The sequence below is a fragment of the Lynx canadensis genome, chromosome A1, assembly GCF_007474595.2.
Source record: "Lynx canadensis isolate LIC74 chromosome A1, mLynCan4.pri.v2, whole genome shotgun sequence".
Lineage (NCBI taxonomy): Eukaryota > Metazoa > Chordata > Mammalia > Carnivora > Felidae > Lynx > Lynx canadensis.
The window spans coordinates 141,056,682-141,079,910 of record NC_044303.2 but is presented as its reverse complement, the minus strand read 5'-3'; the positions used below and the strand labels follow the sequence as shown (position 1 = coordinate 141,079,910).

The 23,229-nt window shown below is 40.3% G+C and overlaps 1 protein-coding gene across 1 annotated transcript in view; it reads right to left on the bottom strand.

The window, feature by feature from the left end:
• The window catches only part of IQGAP2 (IQ motif containing GTPase activating protein 2), a 296,669-nt gene that overhangs the window by 24,873 nt on the left and 248,567 nt on the right, over window positions 1-23,229 (bottom strand). Inside the window, exons 22-30 of the mRNA XM_030323348.1 lie at window positions 15,130-15,279; window positions 12,227-12,390; window positions 9,876-10,100; window positions 8,255-8,395; window positions 7,830-7,914; window positions 7,151-7,383; window positions 4,567-4,699; window positions 1,261-1,363; window positions 593-734 (exon numbers count right to left, since the gene is read on the bottom strand). Coding sequence (XP_030179208.1) covers window positions 593-734; window positions 1,261-1,363; window positions 4,567-4,699; window positions 7,151-7,383; window positions 7,830-7,914; window positions 8,255-8,395; window positions 9,876-10,100; window positions 12,227-12,390; window positions 15,130-15,279 — 1,376 coding nt within the window. The remainder of the gene's footprint in view (window positions 1-592; window positions 735-1,260; window positions 1,364-4,566; window positions 4,700-7,150; window positions 7,384-7,829; window positions 7,915-8,254; window positions 8,396-9,875; window positions 10,101-12,226; window positions 12,391-15,129; window positions 15,280-23,229) is intronic.

Here is a 23,229-nt window from a genome sequence, read left to right as displayed (position 1 = left end):
AGGACTGGTGTGGGATATCTAAGAAGCCTTGATGGAACCAATGCGGTAGAAATTAAAAGTGTGGATGCTTCATTTGAAATCTTTGAGCAGGAAGTAGGGTGTAAGTCAAAGCTGGTAAACATATCCAGGCTTAGTTTAATAGGAGACCAAGTTAATAAATCAAATGACAGTGGGATATCTTACCATGTGTGTGCCTTTTCTGTAGATATTTTATGCCAGACATTAAATTTGGTTTAAGGCACTTCCTTGCCAATCTTTTCACCACTCTGAAACACTTATTTCCCTTCAGTTACCTAAGGATTTTTACAGGCAGAATCAATCACTTTGTTTCTTAAAAGAAAGGAATAAAACTGCTCCATGGCAAACAAACAAACAAAAAATAGCCTTTATAAACGATTATAAACTAAATTACAAATTGTATTTTGTTCCCTTTTAAATGATACTCTATTATCCTTTGTTTGGTTAGATGTTTGATGAATAATGTATTTTAATATTTAGATATACTAAAATGATTTGGGGATTCAGTCTATTTCAACTTGCATAGTTGAAGACGCATAATCGGAGACATGTGCCCGCTGAGCCCCAAACTTACTTTATCATGAGGCTCTGGCCATCAACAGCTTCACCGTCCCCTATGTTGTACTTGCTTGTCAAATAAAGGGAGATCTCAATCTTTGAGAGTTGGCTTAGTGTATTTGCCTTGTTGGGGTCATTGGGGTCAACTGCTCCTTCCCCTGTAGAAAGAAAACATTGTTACTCTTACCATTTGCTCATTGTGATGGTGGCGTCAGCAACCCAAGATAAAGGTTTACAGGAAAGGCTCAGTTGTACAGGAGATAATGGTCTTCATAAAAAAAAATTTCTAATATACAGCAAGAGGCTTTTATTTTTTTTGAAGTTTCTTTTTTTTTAAAATTAATTTTGATAGAGAGAGAGAGAGAGAGAGCGCGAGCGAGCAAGCAAGCGAGCATGGTGAGGGCAGGGGTTGGAGAGAGGCAGACAGAGAGAAGAGAGAGAGAAACCCAAGCAGGCTCTGTGCTCTAACAGCACAGAGCCTGATGCAGGGCTCGATCTCACAAACTGTGAGATCATGACCTGAACCGAAATCAAGAGTTAGACACTTAACTGAATGAGCCACCCAGGCACCCCTGTAGTTATCTTCTTAAATAAAGTTGAATATTAAGATTTTTTTGATCTAGACTAGGAAAACTAAACAACTAAATGTCAACCACAGGATAAGCAGAAGGAAGAAGCTCTTACCAAGAAAAGATTCCACACTAGGAACCTCTCCCAGCAATTCCAACAATTCATTCAGCAAGTCCTGTTTATCAGGAGCAATTGCATCCTGGTGTTCCAGCAGGAGCTAAAGCAATAAAGCAATAAACACACATACACACACACACAAATAAAAGTAAATTCTTAAGTGCTACCATTTTTACATCAAGTTCCCTTTCCAGTTTTCCAAGATAATTTTCTTCTCATATTGTTTTAATCTTATTTTTACTTTTTCAAAGTAAGCTTTATGCCCAACATGGGGCATAACCTCACGACCTTGAGATCAAGAGTTGTGTGCTCTCCTGAATGACCCAAGCAGGGACCCCTATCATTTGAATCTTAATTATAAGTCAGACATTTATTTATTTTTTTAATTTTTTAATGTTTATTTTTCTTTGAGAGGCAGATAAGAGCACAAGCGGGGGAGGGGCAGGGAGAGAGGGAGACACAGAATCCGAAGCAGGCTTCAGACGCGGGGCTCGAACCCATGAACCGTGAGATCATGCCCTAAGCTGAAGTCGGATGCTTAACCGAATGAGCCACACAGGTGCCCCACAAGTCTGACATTTATTCAAATCAGAGACCTCAGGGAGGTGACACAGTTTTTAATTTTATCTCAAAGGGATGTGCCTACTCCACACGAAGAAACTGTAGCTCAGTGAAAGGTGTTCACAAACCATTTTTTAGCAAGATCATGTGAGGTGTGCCAAGGAGCAGCCTTCTACTTCTACTTCGACCCCTGTGCTCCAGTCCGCCTTTAGAGGAAAGGTCAAAGTTGGGGAGGAAAAAGCCTAAAATGAGGCAGAAGTCCCTTGGCTAACACTGGTAACAAACTGGAAAGGCATTTCCATATCTCTTCATGGAAAAATTATGCAGTAATCAAACACTATGGATATTAAAAAAAAATCACCACTATTAGCTATTTTAATCTGCCTGGCATTGAAGATCTTTCAAGGGTAGGGATGGCAGAAATGACCATATAGTTCCTTGGCCTGAGGCCCAGATGTGTTTCCTCAGGTACATAATCCCCACAAGGATCAAAGGCAAGTGAAGACATTACACAAGTAATAGAGGTGATATAATGTCACAGTAAAATCTGGAAGGATAGTATATCTATTTTTTGGGGGGAAAGTAAGTTAGAGACAAAACAAAGTAAGATGGATACATTTATGCCCTTGTTCTCTGAGGGGATAGGAGAGCTGATGTGGCTGCTTTCTCTGGAGAGTGAAAATTTAGGCAGCTAGCTTCTACCCTTTAGGCTGGTAATTACAGAACATGCATGTTTCTCAAAAGTGTCTTTTTAAAGAGCGTTTGGAGGTTCTACATGTTCCTTAGAGGACAAGGGGCAAGCATGTGGCCACAGGCTGGGCCAAGTGAACGGCTGTTATGCCTGGTTGTGGACACCTCTTCATTTCAGACAGACAGTCAACAGACAGTTTTTCTCTGCAATTACTTTCCTCCCACGTTATTACATCTGCTTCCAATCTAACATGTGAGGAAAGTCCAGATTGGTCACAAACTGTATTTCCCAGGATTGGATTCTGTTTTAAATTTTTGCTAACAGAAAAGAACAGACCATTTCTCCTTAAAGAGTAACAGTGTAAATTAATACAGTAACATTTTTTCCTCTGCTATGCCTGGGAAAGAATGTCTCATTCTAAAAGAAAACTCCCCACCACTTTATCGGCATGAGGATACTGCCCTCAGCAAACGCGTAGCCAGCATGCGGACATTTTTTGGAGATGGATTATCTACCATAAAAAGAGACAACAGACTCGTTGCTCAAATAGGAATGAGACCACTTGATCATTAGAAAATTGCCATTACAAATGTTGCGCTGCTTGCACACGTTTTGTGATTTCCAGTGTTTATACAGAGAGCAAAGAAGTATAGCCTCTCATTTAATCAGCCGACTCACTCCTTCAGCTGGTCATTCAGACCTGCCTTAGTTTAGGATCACTCAAAACACGGAGATTCTCTGTTCCAGCGGTAAAACAGGGAAATAGAAAGGAGATCCAGTCTTTCTTCCAAGCCTGTACTCAGGATTTTGTTTCTGGAAAGAGCTTAATAATAAAGCCTGAAATTTTAAGCAGCCCACCTTGCCACTTGTTAGTGTACCTAGGACCTTTCAGAGCTATGTATCTGTTATGCTTTCCTCCTACGTGTGGGTATAATCCACACTGGGGATATCCTTAACCAGGCTTCTTCATCTCCAGTATGTATCTGCAGAACTTGGGTTCTTGTTAGAATGCCCGTTCTGGGGGCACTTGGCTGGCTCAGTCGGTAAAGCACATGAATCTTGATCCTGGGGTTGTGGATTCAAGTCCCACATTGGGTGTAGGGATTACTTAAAAACAAAATCTTTCAAAAAAAAAGAATGCAGGTCTGGGGTACATTGCTAACAAGTTCTCAAGACTTTGGAGTAGCAAGACCCAAAGCTATTTTAAAAACATTCTCTTTTAGGATAAAAGGAAGTATGTACCAAATGATCTAAAAACAAAACAAAACAAAACAAAACAAAACAAAACAAAACAAAAGAAACCTTTCAATGCTTGGCCTTTTTATTTCAAATGACTGAGAAGCCATCGAAGGCTTCCCATGCTGAGCTAAAGGCCCTGACCCAACAGATGCCTAATGCTCCTTTTATGGCTGATTGCAGTAATGTTTGCGCGCCATCTGGATGGAGACATTATGACATAGCAGAGACTAGGAAACTGCCTGTGAGAAATGGGGTTTTCCAGAACAAAAGAAATGATTCTTCGCAGGTGGCTAATGTTGGGTGCGGTGTCTCCTCTTGCCTAATCTCAAGCAGCCTGCTTATTTGACCTCTCTATACGTCCACCACTAGAGAGAATATTGTCATTGTCCCAGAATTTTACTGGAAAAGCTGGGAAGATTCTTGAAAGGGAGAGAGAAATCGTGTGGGGGGTCCAGGCAGTGTATCCCTGGTGGGTGGGGGAATATTAGGGCCTGTCCCTGCTCAGGGCTTAATCTTCACATTTACAATGGATTAAGTAAGAAGTAAACTTTCCTTGTTTGGGTGAAGGAGTTTTATTATGCACAAGAGGGAATAAACATACCATGTAAAAAGTAAACGTAACTTGTTTAGGAAAAGGAGTTGTATCCATGTACAAATGTCAGGGAATAAATAACCAAAGGTTTCTTAGTATTCAGAGTATAAGTATTACTAGCACATGCTTACAGTTAAGTCTGGTAAAAACTAAGCATTTTCAAGATAATGGCGTCCGAACCGTGTGTCTACTGCTAAGACCCTTCTCCAACCCCACTTACTGAATGTGTGCTGATGATTTCTTCAACTGAAATATAAATGACGGGTTTGCTGACTGTCACCACATCTGTGTATTTATCCATATTAAATGTTTCTTCTGGCTCAGGGACATTACAGGCTTCTTTGAAATATTTCCTAACAACGACAAAAAAAACAAATTCTTAAGACAGGGTGCAAATTTCTGAGGTAAACCAACACTGAGGAACTCATGAATTAGGATTAGGGCTTTGTTCTCCCAAATTGTGGTTGCGTGAGGATTTCTTATAGTATCTTCCAGACTGGCGCCTAGCTATGGAAGCTGAGGCCATGTTTCTGGACGTTGGACCCAGCTCTTCAGACAGGAACGCAGAGAGAAAGAGGGTCCCGGTTCTATTAGTGACTCAGGGTAAGCCAATTATGGGGCAGGTTATTTAAAAAAATGTTATTTTGAAAGTGGGGCCCCTGAAATTTAAACACAAAAGTCGAGACTGATAATCTTTGATCTAAGAATCAAGTCTTTCTAGAGAAAATAATCTGAAAAGCAATTCATCAAATGTGCTACTTTACATAGCACAAACTCCTGGGACTAATAATCCTTCAGAACTTCTGTTGCCAACCTGACAGAAATTCGAGTTAAGCCTACTCTACTCCCAGTTGATCCAAACAACGGTTGCTGGCCAAGGGAAAGACTGTTAAGGCTAGACACACAAATACATACAAGGTCCCATTCCTCCAGTAGTCAGAGTCTAACAAGTCTGCTCTTCAACAATAGCAAATTTAGAGAGATCAACAAAGGCAGGTGCTCTGATCATGGTTTAGGAATGATCCTTTGTACAGGTAGAGAAAGTATTTTCGTCTATAATGTAGTAAATTTTCGTACGTCTGAAATTATCCTTGGTTTATCTCCTAAGGTACCCAAGGCTTATACACCAGAAAAGACCTCTACCTTCTCAGCCCAAGGCTGAAGAGGTTAAATGGCAAACAGCCATGTTGGTGGGGGGGAAGAACATGTTTCCAGGTGACAGCTGGTCTTTCTACGCTTTGACATTGACACTTTTAACAGGTTGCTGAGCAACACATGGGATAAATACAAGTGTTAGAGGAAAAAGTATGAATTTTAAGGAAGTGAGGGGGGACTTTGGTTTGCTTTCTTTTTGAAGAGCTGGAACCATAGATATTTGATAACAATAATCTGAGAAGAAAGGAAGTAAAGGGAAGCTGTAATAGCAGATAAGGATATGCAACAAATAGTACTTTATTCATCCGTGAGAAGAACTAAAATTAGCAGCTTGAGAAATCAAAACTTCCTGTAGTAAGAGGATTTGGAGGGAGTTTTCTCACAAGAGGTCACAATTCTTTTTCTCTGTTTTTTTTTTTAATGTTTATTTATTTTTGTGAGAGAAAGAACATGAGCGGGGAAGGGGCAGAGACAGAGGGAGACACAGACTCCAACGCAGGCTCCAGGTTCCGAGTTGTCAGTACAGAGCCTGACGCGGGGCTTGAACTCACAAACCGTGAAATCATGACCTGAACCAAAGTCGGACGCTTAACCAACTGAGTCACCCAGGCACCCAAGAGGCCACAATTCTAATTTTTTTTTTTTTTTTTTTTTCAACGTTTATTTTTGGGACAGAGAGAGACAGAGCATGAATGGGGGAGGGGCAGAGAGAGAGGGAGACACAGAATCGGAAACAGGCTCCAGGCTCTGAGCCATCAGCCCAGAGCCTGATGCGGGGCTCGAACTCACGCACCGCAAGATCGGAGGCCACAATTCTAAAGAGAGAACAATGATCATGAACTACCTGTGAGTAGACAAATCACTAATCCAGAAGAAACTGAGGAATGGGAAATGAATTTTCCAAGTGAGGAGTCAAAGAGACCATATTTGTGTCTTATTTTTATGACCTACTACCAATCGAATGGCAACAAGAGAAAAAACAAATGCCAAGTTGAACATGCTTCCTTGGAGACCTCAGGGTGAGTACATCTTCCCACCAGACTCACTCCTAAAATGTACCCACAGAAAGATTAGGGATGTAATTTGGAAATGCGTATCAAGTCAATGACATTAAGTCTTACACGGCTAAGAGAGGTTTGAGAATAGGACATATTCATATACAATACACAAGAGATATAAAAGCTGGATTTTCCTAGCTTTTTGAAAACCAAATACTCCATTTCCTACTAAAGTGTTTGATGCAGATAAGCAGGTTCTTTCTCACTGGACACATTCTTTAAAACAAACAAACAAAAAACTCAAAAACTATCTTCTTAAGTTCAATGAAGAAGACATCAGCCATTCTGACTTTTATTCTAAGTACTATCAGCCTGCAGCATACCAGGAAAAATAAACATTTCGTTTTGTCCACAGCAGAAATTAAACATCTGGGGATGACTCAGTATGGCAGGGGTACTGGGTACAGGGGTGGGACGGGGAGCCCCAGACATAAGTACCCCTCCTCTTTCCCCACAGGGCCAACCAGAAAAAATGCACGCCACCAGCTGAGGCTCCCGTCCCTCACCCCCAACTCCAGTTCTGTGTACAGAACACACATTATTCTTGTTCATCATCTTCCAAGTTTCTCCACAGGCCATGAGCCCTCTCACCTGAACTCATGATAGGTCTCTGATAAATAATTGTTCATAGATGAGAGATGCTCATTTTCTCCTTCAAACAGCTTATTGGAGGCTGCATGCTGAAGAACCTTGGCCACCGATCCCAAATTTCTCCTTTGGTCGGAAGTTATCTGACCTCCGGCTGTCATGTCGATGATATCAAAGCCGTCAGGAGCTACGATAGCTGGGTTCATGTACCGATAGTACAGGAGGTTTCCAACAATCTGGGGTAATGCAGAGGAAAAGACTATTTGTAAGAGAAAAAACTCAAGAACTTTAGATTCCTTTAAACTGAAGTCAGTATTTACTGACATTTCCCAAGAAAGATCATTTTCTGATCTGAATCCTATAAAGGAGTTAGGTAAAGGGAGTGAACAGAATCACCCATTACTAGTATAGTTAACAAAATTATTTTTGGTGAGAAATAGAATTGATTAGACCATACTACCCCAAAGTGCTCTAAATGCAGAATGTCAATAATGTGTAAGATCTCCAAAGTAAACTCAGCATAATCAATAATCTTGACAGTCATTAAAAACAGAAGACCTGTAACTTTTTACACACAGGTATACAGGAGATAAAAAAAAAAAAATCTCACAAAATGGTATGCTGGTAATTTTGGCTGACACCCCCAGGGGAGGCTAGGGTGAGATGACCCTTGAAAATCTACCTTTAATAGTTCATCTTCTGTGGCGTCAGGAAATTTCTCATGGATCGAATTCTTCAGTACTTTGGCTATATACCTCAATCCATAACTACATGTAAAACAGATGACAAAAGAAAATAATGGAAAAAAGGCTAAGTGAGGAAGAAATGCATAGCAGTTGTTCCTGTCAACTAAAGCTGAGCAGTGGTCTTAAAAAATTAAACATAAAATGAGATGGTAACAGAATCACAGGACCTTCACCGATGATAGTAACTGAGCGTCCCCTCTTTAGAGAACAGTTGTGCATTTAAAATGCAAACACAAGCAATCTTTTAAAGTAGTCAAACAGTATCAGGGAACACTCCTCTCTTTACTGCCATGATTTCTTTTACATAGCATTTCAAGAACTTTCAGTGAAGAATGTTCACGTTGCTACATGTACAACTTACGGTAGTAGATCTCGGGAAGAAATGATAGATTTCAGGACTTTGTCCGTGACCCTTCTCAGGTTCTCAATGGATGCCTCCAGTTTATTTTTCACTTCTGGGTATGTCAGAGCTTGTTCTGTGGTCACATCATAAGGCAGCTTGCTGAAAACACAACAAGGGCCTTCGATTAACTGGGGCCTTGGAATAAGCATTTGTGTCCTTGCCAAGCTGTTTCTACTATCAAGCTTTGTACAGTGAAGCGGACTCTACCCACACAGGGGAGGCCCTACGTGCCCAGACAGTCCCTCTGTCACTAGTGGATCAGGGGGACTTCAGGCTCCCTCTTGGGGTTCTTCTGGCAAAATAACGGGCGACTCAAATGATATAAACCTAACTTTCTATCTCTTCAATTACAAAAAAGCAGTATGTTCCTTACAGAAAAAAAAATGCATATAGGCAAACAATAATACCAACCTAGAGACAACCATTTTTCACATCTTGATGCATAGCTTTCTAGGTACTACTGTATAATTCTGGGTATGTGGGCCTTCCATACGCCTGGATATAAGGGAGTTGGTGCCTAGGCATATCCCACACAGATCCTATTTGTGTGTGTGTGTGTGTGTGTGTGTGTGTGTGTGTGTGTACATACACACGTATATATATTTTATAGAAAGTGGGTTATTTTACCCACCTGCAACTGAAAACTATACAAACATTTTTCCATACCGATAAAAATATATCATTATTCCAAACAGTTATTAGTCTACTATGTGTTATACAAACATTTATTTAACAAATTCCTCAAAGCTAAATATTTTGACTTTCCCCAACTTTTTGCTGTTACAGACAGTGCGTGAGAACCATCCATGTAATTCTCTGTGCGTATCTGAACTATTGCACAAGGCATCCTTTTGCAGAAAATAAAAAGCCGGGATTGCTTAGATCTACAAACTACCACCCAGAATAAGCCCATTCCACCTGGCTTATTAATGCTTACGCAGGCAAGCCACTCACTTGGGAGTTGTGAAACAGTGCATATCATCAGGTGAGGAGGTGTGCCATTTCTAGGTCTAGGTTTAGAAACACATGACGAAGAACCAAGGCAGAGAATTACAGAAATTGTGGCTTTGGGGCTCAACTGGTACTGAAATGTGAAAATACCATGCAAAAAACCAAGATGAGTCCAAGAATGTGGCCTGCATGGATATGTTAAAGGGAGTACCATCTTGAATTGAAAACTAACTCTGGATAGTACATTTTGTTTTTTTTAAAACTTTTTTAAAAAAGCTTTTATTTATTTTGAGAGAGAGAGCATGAGCAGTGGCTGGGGACTGGGAGGAGGAGGGGTGGAGGGCGGCAGGGAGAGAGAGAGAGAGAGAGAGAGAGAGAGAGAGAGAGAGAGAGAGAGAATCCAAAGCAGGCTCTGCACTGTGAGCATAGAGCCTGATGTGGGGCTCAAACCCATGAACTGTGGGATCATGACCTAAGCCGGAACCAAGAGCTGGACACTTAACCGACTGAGCCACCCGGGTGCCCCTAAATTTTGTTCTTTTAACAGAGTTTAAGAGTATATATAATAACCATGTAAAAATGGTAATAAAACACGACTGCAAAACCAACATCTTCCGGCCTCAGTTACCTGGCTTCTCCAGTCTGTGTTTCTAGTTGGTTCACCCAAGCCTTGTACACCTCTACGGGGTTTGTGTTGATGGTCAGGGACTTGTCATCGAGGATCTCTTTCACTACGGGAGCCAGGAGCTGGCGCAGGGTGTTCTGTCCACGGGCCCCCCTGTTGAAGCTCACAACCATCTTGATGACGGTGGGGTTCCCAGTCACTATGTCCTGTACCTGATCCACCTTTGACCTAAAACAAGCCCAGACCAAAACAAGTGGTTTGCCTCTATGTACAGAGTTTTCAACAGTGTATGGTCCCTCTGGCAAGCAAGGACTTGCTCCATGAAAATCAAAGATGGTGTGGTTTAAAAGGAAGCAATCATTTCTGACACGTGTGTTCCTTATTTGAGGAACTCAAGCACTTAAAACCTAAGTGCTCAGCCTCAATTTCAGTCTAGAAGGCAGGAAGGAACTGAAAGTGGACCAACACTAAGAAGAATACAGGGTACCACTGTGCAAGTATTATGTCCCGTCTAGTTACTAAATTTCAGAAACAACTTTCTTGATTCAATGAACTAACTCCGCTTTTTTGAATCCCAAATTGACTGCGGGGCAGCTTCTAGCTGAGACTATGTCACATGGCTGAGAGAGCTTTTCTTGACTGCTGACTGCCAACTTCCGTGAGCGTCCCTTCTCCTCCCTTTCACCTCTGTGCAACCTCTGACGCTCCCGCATGACCACTGGCCCCCTCTGTACCCCCTTTTCCTTTACAGTCTCAAAGAGCTGCATTCCGGTTCTTACCTTACTCAGTCATTCCCTCTTTTTCCTTTGCTGCTCCGCTTCCCACATTTTAACTGTTCCCACTCATGTCTTTCTCCATGATCTATCCTCAGACCTCACTCATACGTGCAACTTCAATTACCATCTCTTTGGAAATTGTCCTCTGAGCCCAGTGAGTAATCCACTTCTCCTTCCTGGGAGTTGGGTCTTCAATTTCCAGTTTTCTGCTGAGCATTTTCACCGATAAATTCTATACCTGTAGCTCATATTGCTCTAACACTCCCAACTACATCTTTTTCCTTCTGACTCCCCCATTTTTCTGACCTGGGCAGCTATAATCTATTCTATTCATACACAGCAGCAGAACAATTCTTCTGAAAACCCAAAGCGGCTGGGTCAATACCCCACTCAAAGGCCTTTCACACCTTCACAGGAAGTAAACAGTGCCTTGCACTCAGGCCTATACTCAGCGACTCCCATGATCTGGCCCAACCTAGCCTTTTAGCTCCACCTCCCAGTCATCTGGGTTAAATCGCATCTTGGCTAGATTGATCCTACTGGCTTTCTTGGACTTTGGCCCGTGCTGTTTCTGTCAGCGGTGTGCCTTATTTCCTTTTTCCACTTTTTCTTATAAAAAACTATAGATATTCTTCAAGGATTTGGATCAATGACTTCCTCTTCCACAAAATCTTTATTGGGTGACCTAATTTAACTGGAGCTTTCCTTATGTATGTATGTATATTATTTATTACTTCTTAATTTGAGGACCGATGACACACAATGTTAGTTTCAGGTATACAACTTCGTGTTCTGACAAGTTTATATGTTATGCTAGGATTACCACAAGCGTAGCAGCCATCTGTCCTGTTACATCACTATTACAATACCATTTGTAACTGGAACTTTTCTTTCCATCCCTCTGATCTGTTACACGATATGGATCATTCATTAGTACTTATTTATTTCAGTGCACACATTCCCATATATTTCTCATGTTGGTTCACAGATACCCTGAGGGCAGAGGTTCCTAGCTAATATGCTTCAGAGATCTGTAGGAAATAGTATAGCTTAAGGTATTAAGAAGCCAGGAAGGCAGTTAAGGTTCCAGCTAGTTGCTAAGGGTGTTTTCATTTTTTTTTTTTTTTTTTTTTTGCCCACTTAGTATAGATATCCACATTTTTTTCCTTACCTTAACTGAATCTGAAATCAGCGAAAAGCAGTTTAATTCCAGTAAGAGAAGTATAAAAAGAGTATTTGGCAGAGATTGTTACCCCCATCTGTTTATAACTTTATTACTCACAGAATTTTAATTAAGTTAAATTTTTTCTCACTGACTTTCAAAAAACTTTTGATTTTCAAGTTGTTGCATACTTGCAAAATCAAAAGTTAATTTAGCAGTAAAAAAAAAGGTATCACTGGTGGGAGAAAGCTGTACATGAATGTATCTATAGTGATGTAGAAATTTCTTAAGGAATTTGATACACTTTAATATGTATGAGTCATTTCTGAGAATAATTTAAATATTATTTTAGCAAATAATGATAATCTAAAATGATCTATTCATTAATATTTTTACATATATATTTATATACCTACTTTATTTCTTCCTCCAGAGCTGTCTTAAAAAGCTTGAGGAGTAGATATTCTTCTCGCTGATTGGAAGCATAATTGTATAGTGTGAAAATAACAGTATCCATAAATTTAGTTGACTTGTTCTGTGGCATCTGGAAAATCAGCTTAGCCAGATATAAAGGATTGGTCTAAAAGAAAAGAGAGAAGACAGACAAAGTCCCCCCCAAAACTGTATGTTAATATATTATTAAAGCAGAAAGGAGTACCCAATTCCCTGCCCTTCAGTAATTTAATATGTATAAAGCCTCTAGTGGAGTATCCGGCACAAAATAATACTTTAAAAGGTATCAGCTAATATCGATACCACAGGAAGTTATATTAGAAAGCTACGAAAGGATTTATTTATTTAAATACAATTGTGTGCACTTTATACTGTTAACCATTTCAAGTCACATATTAATATTTATTATAGAGACACAGAAGAGAGAGGGGGTAGAAAACAGAATCTGGTATCCGAAGATATTGGCAATAATGAAACAAGGGCCCAGTGAAACAGACTATTCTAGAAGGACTGCTGAATGAATAGAAGGAAATACATCCCATATTCTGAGTCTAGAAAAAGGGTATGTTTACACGTAGAGACAGTGGGATGGTCATGATGTTTTCCAAGGAGAGAGAAGGTAGGAGTAAGGTAGGGAGGCTGAAGAGAAGGGTGAAGGTCAGGACAGTTGATAGACGAAAAGCAGAAGAAAGTGACAGGGGGTAAAAAAGACACCTTAGAACTCAAGAATTAAAAAAAGAAAATTGATGTGGAGTTCTGAGGGCTCCGCTCAGGGTAGAGCTCCTGAGATAACACCACCAGACTTCGGGTTATATGGGTTTTCTCCAACAGCTACACCAGCCCGGTGGAAGTTAGAGGAGAAAAACTATTATTTAGGCAAGAGAGGAAAATATTCATGCAAAGAAAGTAAATATCCTACCCTTCACCTTCTTTCCGATGAGAAAAGAAACTTTTCCATACATGGAAACTCGTGTTCACTTAATACACCCAAGCAGTTTTGCTTCAAAGTTTTTAAGAAAACACAAATTCTCGTTTACTTTACTACTAAATTTACTTTCAAGCTCAATAATTATTGGCTGAAATTTTCTGAAGCAGTAGCTGAGGACGTTTTTCTTTACAGTGCTACAGTGATTCTTTTCCCACACTAAGCATGGGATTATGAGAAAGGAAACTCACTCTAAAGCTAAAGAATCCTACTCCTCGTTCCTCCCAGATGACCTAAAAGTTTTACATTTAGGCTCATACTGAAGAGGCAAACTCAACAATCTCTATATTAGCTGTCCTGTGCTTTGGCTAATAATTCTTGCCAAGGCAGTAACCAAAGGCCAAATCCAGACCACTTGCTTTTATACAGTTTCCTCAATGATCTTGGGCTAATGTCTCCAAAGGAGAGAGAGGAAAAGTGAAGAAAAATACATGGTTTCAAGAGACACTTCCCTTTGTACAACTGAACGGGCATGCTCTGGGACTATCAGTTTTGGGTTGTTTGGGGAATCCAACTTGGTGGGAATATTCTCAATATGTTCCTGTGCTTTTTACCCTTTCTATTAGTGGATCTCTACTTATGGAACAGGGTAAAAAATAGAAGTCTTAGGACAATGACTACTTCCACTTTCCTTATGACACAAAATCTATCAAAATCTAACATTACTAGCTGAATCCTAAAGAAGCCTCATACATTTGGGAGGTTCACGGATATCAAAAAGAATAAATGCCAAAGATTAAATTTCCAAGTGGTGCATGACTAGTCTTCTAATTTAGGTAGACAAAAACCCTTCCTTTCTAGGATGGTTGCTGGTGTTAATTAAGCAATGGATTCCTGGAACAATACCGTTTTAACATTTTCTGTATGCTGCCACATTGTGGCCGTCTGTGGCACTACACTTGCTTTACAATCTATTATTCCAGGTAGACTTCTCAACTCTGCTAAAGTTAACATAACTTCTCTCCTTGGGGCAAACCACACTTCATTCATGGTTTGAGTAATGTGTTCTCTGTATACCTCCTGCCAGAGCCATCCTCAGGCAAAGATTCAGGCACCTCCAGGCCTTGAGGGAATCATCATCACAAGCAGAAGCAGCCACACAAAAGGACACCCGACTCAGGCAAGTCGGGCTGATTGAACTTTTGGGGGAAAGGTTTCCTGCCCAAAGGGAGGCTTTGTTTATCACTAGCGCTTACTCAGTTTCCTTGGGACTAAGTGGATGAGCTAGTAGGGTAGATGAGGTGAATGAGGGATTAACCAAAACAATAGCTGGTCTACCACAGTCCAACCACAAGCAGCTCAGCTGATTAGCTTTCACCTGCACCCTGGAACCAGTAGAGAATTATGGTTCATTTACATCAGAGTAATGGCATGAAAATAATGAAATAAAAAAGATACCCTATTTCCCAATCCAAACTCTCTGACTCTTTTCTTGCATGAAGGGCAAGCTGGTACAGGTCAAGATCCATTTTTCACATACTTTTTTTCATGGCTGACAGCATCTACTTATGTTATTATTAGGTGTATATGGTTTCTGAAGATAACTATAATATAATGTCACGAAAGCAGGGGCTCCAAAGTCAAACTGACTGGTTTCCAATACCGTTGCTTTACCCTCTGCCGGCTGTGTCTCAGTTTTCTCACACATAATAGGGGAATAACAATAATTACTATTTTCTGATGGTTCCCAGGGTTGTAGTAAGAATTACATGGGATAATGAATGCCAAACATCCCAGAATGACACGTGGTATTTAGTAGGCGCTCAAAACATGTCAGCTACCACAACTTTAGCACAGGGGAAATTGCACTGTAAACCATAAAACTTAGAGTGATCCAAAACATATCGATCCAAAACTTAGACTAAAAGCAAATGTTCTCACCTGTAAAAGATAAAACAGCTGCTGATATGTTTCTAGTGTTTTTCTTCTCTCCTTACTTAAACTTTTAATTCCCTGGCTGTCAGTGTTATTCAGTATTTGCATTTCTCCATGTTTTTTCTTATTCAGCTTTGTTCTGTGTGAAATTACATCCTGGAAAAAAAATTATGAAAGGACTACTTTTTACTATGGTATTTTTTATCTCCTTCCTTCATACACATCCTGAAACACATAGTTGGAAAGATTGATTTTCCACATTTCATTCATGAAGAAACAAAGGATTGAGAATGTTAAGGAAATCCAGCTCACAGGTGAGTTTGGCTTTTACAATATTTGTCTCCCAAAGTTGCACTTATTTGCTTTTAAGATGTAATATAGGCATCAATACATTTCATTAAGGAGAGAACGGTCTTTCCAACAAATGATTCTGGGAAAACTGGACATTCACATTTAAAAGAAAGAAGTCAGACCCCTACCTCACACCATAAACAAAATTAACTCACAAGACATCAAAGAACTAAATGCAGCAGCTAAAACTATTTGAAAGAAAACCTAGGCCTAAATCTTTGTTCCCCCTGGATCAGGCAATGGTTTCTTAGTTAGTATACCAAAAGTACTAGTGACAAAAGAAAAAAAAGATAAATTGGAGTTCATGAAAAGTAAAACCTTTATGCTTCAAAGGACACTATTAATAAAAAGACAACCCACAGAAGCAGAGAAAATATTTGCAAATTATGCATCGAAAAAGGGATACAAAGAACTCTTGCATCTCAAAAAAAAAAAAAAAAACCAAAAAAACCCCAGCCCAATCAAAAATGGGCAAAAGATTTGAATAGACATTTTCTCAATTCATACCTTGTTGGTAGGAATGTAAACTATAGCCACTTAGAAAACATTTTGGCAGTTTTTTGAAAGTAAACACAGTTACCATATGACCCAGCAATTCCACTCTTAAGTGTATATCCAAGAGAACAGAAAACATATGTTCACACAAAAACATGTATATGAATGCTCAATTATTCATAATAACCCTTAAGGGGAAATAACTCAAATGTTCCTTAACTGATGAATGGATAGACAAAATGTGGTAGAGCCATACAATGGAATTTTATTTGTCAATAAAATGGAACGAAGTACTGATTCATGCTAAAACATGAGTGAACCTTAAAAACACTATATCAAGTCAAAGAAGTAGGTCACAATAGACCAGATACTGTGTGATTCTATTTATATGAAATATCAACAACAGGCCAATCTATTGAGATAGAAAATAGATTAACGGTTGCTCTGCTATAGGGGAGAATAGGTAATAACCATTAATGAATACAGGTGTAATTTTTTTTTTTGTAACTGAAATGATATTCACATATGATAAAATGCACACACTATCTGAGAACATATTCTCTGGGGTTTCTTTCTGGGGTGAATGTTTTAGAATTATGGAAATTACGGTTGCACAGTTTTTTGAATATACTGAACACCATTAAAGTGTACACTTTGAAAGAATGAATTAGATCTAAAACTATAAAAGCACTTGCAAGAAAATACGCGAGGCAGAGATTAGAGATAGAAGTGAGAGGAATCCCCTAAATCTTTAACAAAGTTTTTTGACAATCGTGCTCCTTTAACCATTTACAGAGAATCTTGGAAAAGGGATGGCTGCAAATATCGTCAAGAGGTCCCTTCAGGCTGTTGTGTCCCTTTCAGATGTTTCAAGAGTCACGAACAAGAGTAGAACTTTTAGAAAAGGGTCTGTCACACATTTTTACAGGGATCCACTGCAGAAAATACAACTTACATCTTTCGCTGGGAAACACACAGTCACGTGCACACACACACGCACTACGAAATACTTAGCCATACTACTGGGATACACTCTGGTACCTTCAATTTGCTTTTATTCTATTCTTTTTTAAGGACTGCTGATATGACTCACTAAATTGATTTCATGACCCACCAAGGGCACATGACTCACATGAACGCCACTGCTCTAGAATGCCTCCTCTGCCACGTAACAATGGGTCACTGTTCCACAGAACAGGTGGCAATAAAGCTGTTTTTCCTAAATGTTCTTCCATCTGTTTCCCCGAGCTCTTAGCCCAGCCTCCATGTGAGGAGCTGATCTGCGGCCAGCATTAGGATGCTTGACTGAGGGGGGCACTCCAGGAATTTCAGGCAATAAAAAGCTTTGCTGTGCATGTTCTGCTGGTCATCTAGCATCCCTGGCCTCTGTCCACCAAATACCAGTAGGGACCCTAGTCATTTTCACAGTCAAAAATGTGCCTGCCACCATTTCCAATTGGCCCTGGGGGTGAGAACCACTGTCAGCTTTTGCGTACAGGCTCTAAATCTGCTTACCTCCTAGCACCCCATTCTACCACCCCATTCTCCCTCGTTCAGTCACACGTAGGAAAAAGCCCTTGGAGCTCTGAGATAAATAAGATGGTTCTATATGGTGATATCCACTGCCCTCCAGGTCTGTGGTTTTATTCTTTGCCATTCTCAGCTTAGGGAAAACCTGGACTTCATCACTTAACGTCTGTCCTCTTAATTGCTCATATGCGGAAAGAGGGGGATTTGATTTGCATTTCCATGAAATTTTTTAGAAAGGCAACATTGTCACCTTCATTTCACAGACATATAAAATACTTCAGGATTAAAAAGGAAGTGTGCTTAGCACCAGATGGAGGTTAAGAGGAAGTCTAGGCAGGCAGCTGCCTGACATCCTTATTGACAGCAAGTCTTAAAACATCACCAAAAGAAGTCTGGTTTAGAGTTTCAGACAACCCAGCTCTCTTGTCTTCAAGTAACTGGTGAGGTATAGACCATTGAATTTCCTCAAATACATGGAATAAACATATGATCTTGGTTTTAAATACATGGCAGAAAAAAAAAAAAACAACTTGCTATTTAACTCCCCCTCCAATTATTGTCCACTGAGGTAGCTCTGGAAACTGAAGACTTCTCGTATGTTCTGATCCCAGAGTCCATCTTTACATCATGGTTTTTGACGTACACACAAGAGGAGAGTGGGCGTGGCAAGCAAGCTCCTGGGCTTCTAGAACTAAATTGCTCTGCATTAGAAATAGAGACCTCTGGCGAGGACAGGACAGGGAGAGTCATCTGGGATGGGAAGCAGGAGCATCAGAGGCTGAGTCCTGAAGGGGAAGGGCGAGGGAGTTAGCAGCTGTGTGGACGGAACAGTGTCGGTTGCAGGTCCAAGCGCAGCACCGGCAATAAGCCCTTCTTTCTTCATTCTTTCCGGGGAAACTATGCCTTGCTCAAGACGGCTCTTGTGGCAAGGCAAGTTTTCTTTGGGAAGGTTGAAGAAGGGGCCAAAGGCCAACCCAGAGAGGGGTTCCAAACACAGTCATATGCTTTTCATTAATAGAAAGTTAATGTCCTCTATTCTTACCAATAAATACTGAACATTTGAAGAATCATGGTTTGAAGGAGCAACAGTATTTAATAACTTGTTCATGACATTCTCTTATTTTCATATTGCCACCATTATTGTCCCTTCCCCTAATAACAGATACCTGCATGCAGGTTATATGCGGTAACATGAAAAGTTTTATACAAGTTACAGACTAGTACAAGGTTTGAGGTTTTGGAGACACGAAAATAGGGGTATCTGCGAAGCCTAGTAAGCTTTGCGACCTTGTGCAGGTTAACCTCTCTAAGCCTGTTTCCTAAGTCTATAACATGGGCTTAATAATAGCAGTGTGAGCTGCTGTCAAGATTAAAAACAATATATGGGAAGCATTTAGCACATTTTCAGTGAAGAAAACAAGGTTCAGAGAGGGTAAGAAACATGCCCATGGAAACCTGCTAATATACACAGTGAAATGGTGTAATGAAGCGGTAAAATTAGTCTTCACCTGGGTTTCAGGCAGCCCTGTCCTTCAAATCTCTTATGATACACCACATTCATCACTGGGAATTTCAGGGATTCAAGATGACTTTTACTTTCGGGGCACCTGGGTGGCTCGGTCATTTAAGTGTCGGACTCCGGCTCAGGTCATGATCTCATGGCTGGTGAGTTTGAGCCCCATGTCGGGCTCTGTGCTGACAGCTCAGAGCCCGGAGCCTGCTTTCGATTCTGTGTCTCCCTCTCTCTCTGACCCTCCCCCACTGGCGTTCGGTCTCACTCTCAAAAATAAATAAACATTAAAAAAACTACTTGTAATTTCTATCCAGATTTTCTCTCAGAGTAGTTTGAGTTTACACCCTCCTTCCTCCCTATGTCTCTAAGAAACTTCTACCCCAGTTGTTTTGTTTCCATCTACAAGCCAATGTTTTTGCCTAAAACCAATGTTAGCCACTTCACTCATCCACTGACTTTCTGTGATTTCTAGCATAATGCCAATTTTATTCATTATAAAATTTTATTTTATTTTTTTTTAAGTTTATTTATTCTGAGAGAAAGAGAGAGAGGGAGTGCGTGCTCGAGCATAGGAGGGGCAGAGAAGGAGAATCCAAAGCAGGCTCCACACTGTCGGTGCTGAACTCACTGAACTGTGAGACCATAACCTGAGCTGAAACCAAGAGTCAGACGCTTAACTGTCTGAGCCACCAGGCACCAATTATTTTTTATTTGAGAGAGAGAGAGACAGAGAGAGAGAGAGCAAGAGAGCGAGCGTGCGCTGGGGAGAGGGGTGGAAGGAGACAGAATTTTTTTTTGTTTTGAGAGAGGGAGGGAGGGCACAAATGAGCGAGGGGCAGAGAGAGAGAGAGAAAATCTCTGGAGGGGCAGAGAGAGAGACAGTGTGAGAGCATGAAGTGGGGCTCACCCAAAGCAGGCTCCAGGTCACATGGAGCAGGGCTCAAGCTCACCCGATGTGGGACTTGAACTCATGAACTGTGAGATCATGACCTGAGCCGCAGTCAGATATTTAATGACTGAGTCACCCAGTGGTGCCCGAGAGAGAGAGAATCTTAAGTGGGCCCCACTCTCAGCATGGCTCCATCCCCTGACCCTGGGATCATGACTTGAGCCAAAATCAAGAGTCCGAAACTCAAGCAACTGAGCCACCTCGGCACCGCTATTTATTTTTTATTAAGCTCTATGCCCAACTTAGGGCTTGAATTCATGACCTCAAGATGAAGAGTTGCACCCTCTCCTGACTAAGCCAGCCCAGTAAGGAACGCCAATTTAAATAAAAAAAAAAATTTTTTTTTTTTAATTTTTAGAGAGAGAGCGAGAGAGAGAGAGAGAGAATGAACACATGCAAGCAGGGGAGAGCAGAGGGAGAGGGAGGGAGAGAATCTTACAGGAGGCTCTATACTCAGCGTGGAGTTGATGTGGGGCTCAATCACACAAACCCTGGGATTATGACCTGAGCCCAAATCAAGAGTTTGGCGCTTAACCAACTGAGTCACCCAGGTGCCCCCAAGGAATGCCAATTTTAGAAGAATTTTAAGACACATGGTTACTTTGGAGAACTGGAATTATTCTTTATAAACTAAGCTACTTCCTTTAAAAATATTTTTCCCTGGGGCATCTGAGTGGCTCAGTCGGTTAAGCATCTGACTTCGGCTCAGGTCATGATCTCACAGTTCATGTGTTCGAGCCCCATGTCGGGCTTTGTGCTGACAGCTCACAGCCTGGGGCCTGCTTCAGATTCTATGTCTCCCTCTCTCTTGAAAAGAAACATCACAGGAGTACTGATGCATAAGGGCACTTGTACCCCAATGTTTATAGCAGCACTCTCAACAATAGCCAAATTATGGAAAGAGCCTGAATGTCCATCAACTGATGAATGGATAAAGAAATTGTGGTTTATATACACAATGGAGTACTACATGGCAATGAGAAAGAATGAAATATGGCCCGTTGTAGCAACGCGGATGGAACTGGACAGTGTTCTGCTAAGTGAAATAAGCCATACAGAGAAAGACAGATACCATATGGTTTCACTCTTATGTGGATCCTGAGAAACTTGACAGAAACCCTTGGAGGAGGGGAAGGAAAAAAAAAAAGAGGTTAGAGTGGGAGAGAGCCAAAGCATAGGAGACTCTTAAAAACTGAGAACAAACTGAGGGTTGATAGGGGGTGGGAGGGAGGGGAGGGTGGGTGATGGGTATTGAGGAAGACACCTTTTGGGATGAGCGCTGGGTGTTGTATGGAAACCAATTTGACAATAAATTTCATATATTGAAAAAAAATTAAAAAAATAAAATAAATAAATGTAAAAAATATTAAGAAAAATAATATTGTGTTTATCATTAAAAAAAAAGAAAACAAACATCACAAAAAAGTATTTTTTCCTCACTAAAAATATGCTTACTGTTTAAAAATAAAAAAGGATCAAGAAGTTAAATTTTACCACCCACCCAAAGAAAAATCATTTTTTCCCTAGCTTTAAGTATATATGTATATATATATATATATATTTTCCACAACAAATGAAATTGTACTGCTTTAAGTACTACGGTCTTCTCTATTACACTGCACACTCTTCCCCCTGCCCTTGAATTAGGCCCCTGCCTTGGAAAAATTATTTTTCGTGGCTATATAACCTACCGCTGTTCTCTATTGTTTTTGTGTTTGGGTTATTTCCCACTTTTTCACTATTATAAATAAAGCTTCAACAGTACTATTCTTAGCATCAAACTAAAAATGCTACTGTAAGACTAAAGACCATATATTTAATAATCCTTAGTTTTAATTTCCAGTAAGTGATCAATATTTGGCATTTGAAAAGGTAAATTGAAAAAATAGCTGTTTCACAAAGCTATCAATTAGGATTACCTAAAAGAACAATCTTAAACATTTAAAAAACCTGAAAATTTGCCATGGTTTCATTATCCACATGAATAACAAGCTACATGTTATTTCTACCATTTACTATTTTGCAACTAGCCTTTACTTTAAAAGGCAAGGCATTTCCTGTTTACAACTTTATGGGAATTGGGTAAAACAGTAGTTTAAGGCTATAAAAGGCGTTTTCTGAAGGACCTTCTGGAATATATTACACTTGAAAAATTCTCACGTTTGTCAAACACAAACACATTATTTTTAAAAAGGAGAGGACTACGGTTCTTCCGGATAAAATAATGAAAACAGACTTAATACAGAACATTTACACTATACTTTTTTTAATATTTAGAAAAGAGTATCATTTCCTGTTTTGTAAATTGCTCTATTTTCCTTATTTTTTGTGCACTATTTCACTATTTCTCTGTGAGGGCTGGAGACAAGAGTGGGGTGTTCATGTCCTTTTATCTGCTGGCCTTCTGAGCTGCTCATCTCCCAGTTTTCCAGAATCATAGATTCAAGTCAGTGGCAGTGAGCACTCTATGTTTGACGCATGGTAGCTTTCTCAGTGTTTCTAGAAGGTCAGCTCCCTATGCCCCTCTTGACCTATACATTTTCTGAAAACTGATATGGCACTGGGACAGTGACATGGTAAGAGATCTTACCCTACAAATTTCCATTTCTTGGGTAAAAATGAAACTTTTCACATAGTTTGAGGGAGCTCTGACATTAACAAGTTTCATAAAGATACAAAACTGTAGCATTACTTACTTAGAGGCTATTTTGGGGGCCACCCCACTCCGTAGGGATCATTTTGGAAATGTGCAAAGGTTTTTGTTTTTTTTTTAACACCCTAACATCTCTAAGGGACTGCTGGCTTCTACTGGGTGGGGGCAGGGAGCACTACTGTCCTGCGATTTGTACGACAGTCCTGTGTAAATAACTGTCCCTATTTTGCATGGCTGGATTTTTCGGTGTCCTGCTGGTCATTCATGTAGGTCAAAATTCTGTAATTATTTGAGTTTCAAATCTAATTGCTTTAGGTGAAAGCAAAATACCTCCCCCCAGGTTTAATATATATTGGATTTTCTAGGAATGCAATTCTGTAGGGGAGAACTCCTTGCTTCTTGTGAACTTTGCAAAGAGACGTCTTCCATTTTGGGAGATGAAATCACTACAGTTCCACCTCTCACTGGTATCCAGAGTCTCGTCTGCAGCTATTGGTAGACTGTTCAATCTGTGGTTACTCTGGGAAGAGATCCAAGCCTCAGGCAACTTGAGCACATCTTCTAATTGCATTTGGCCCATGTTTTTTCAGGCCGAAATCCATGTTTTTATCATAC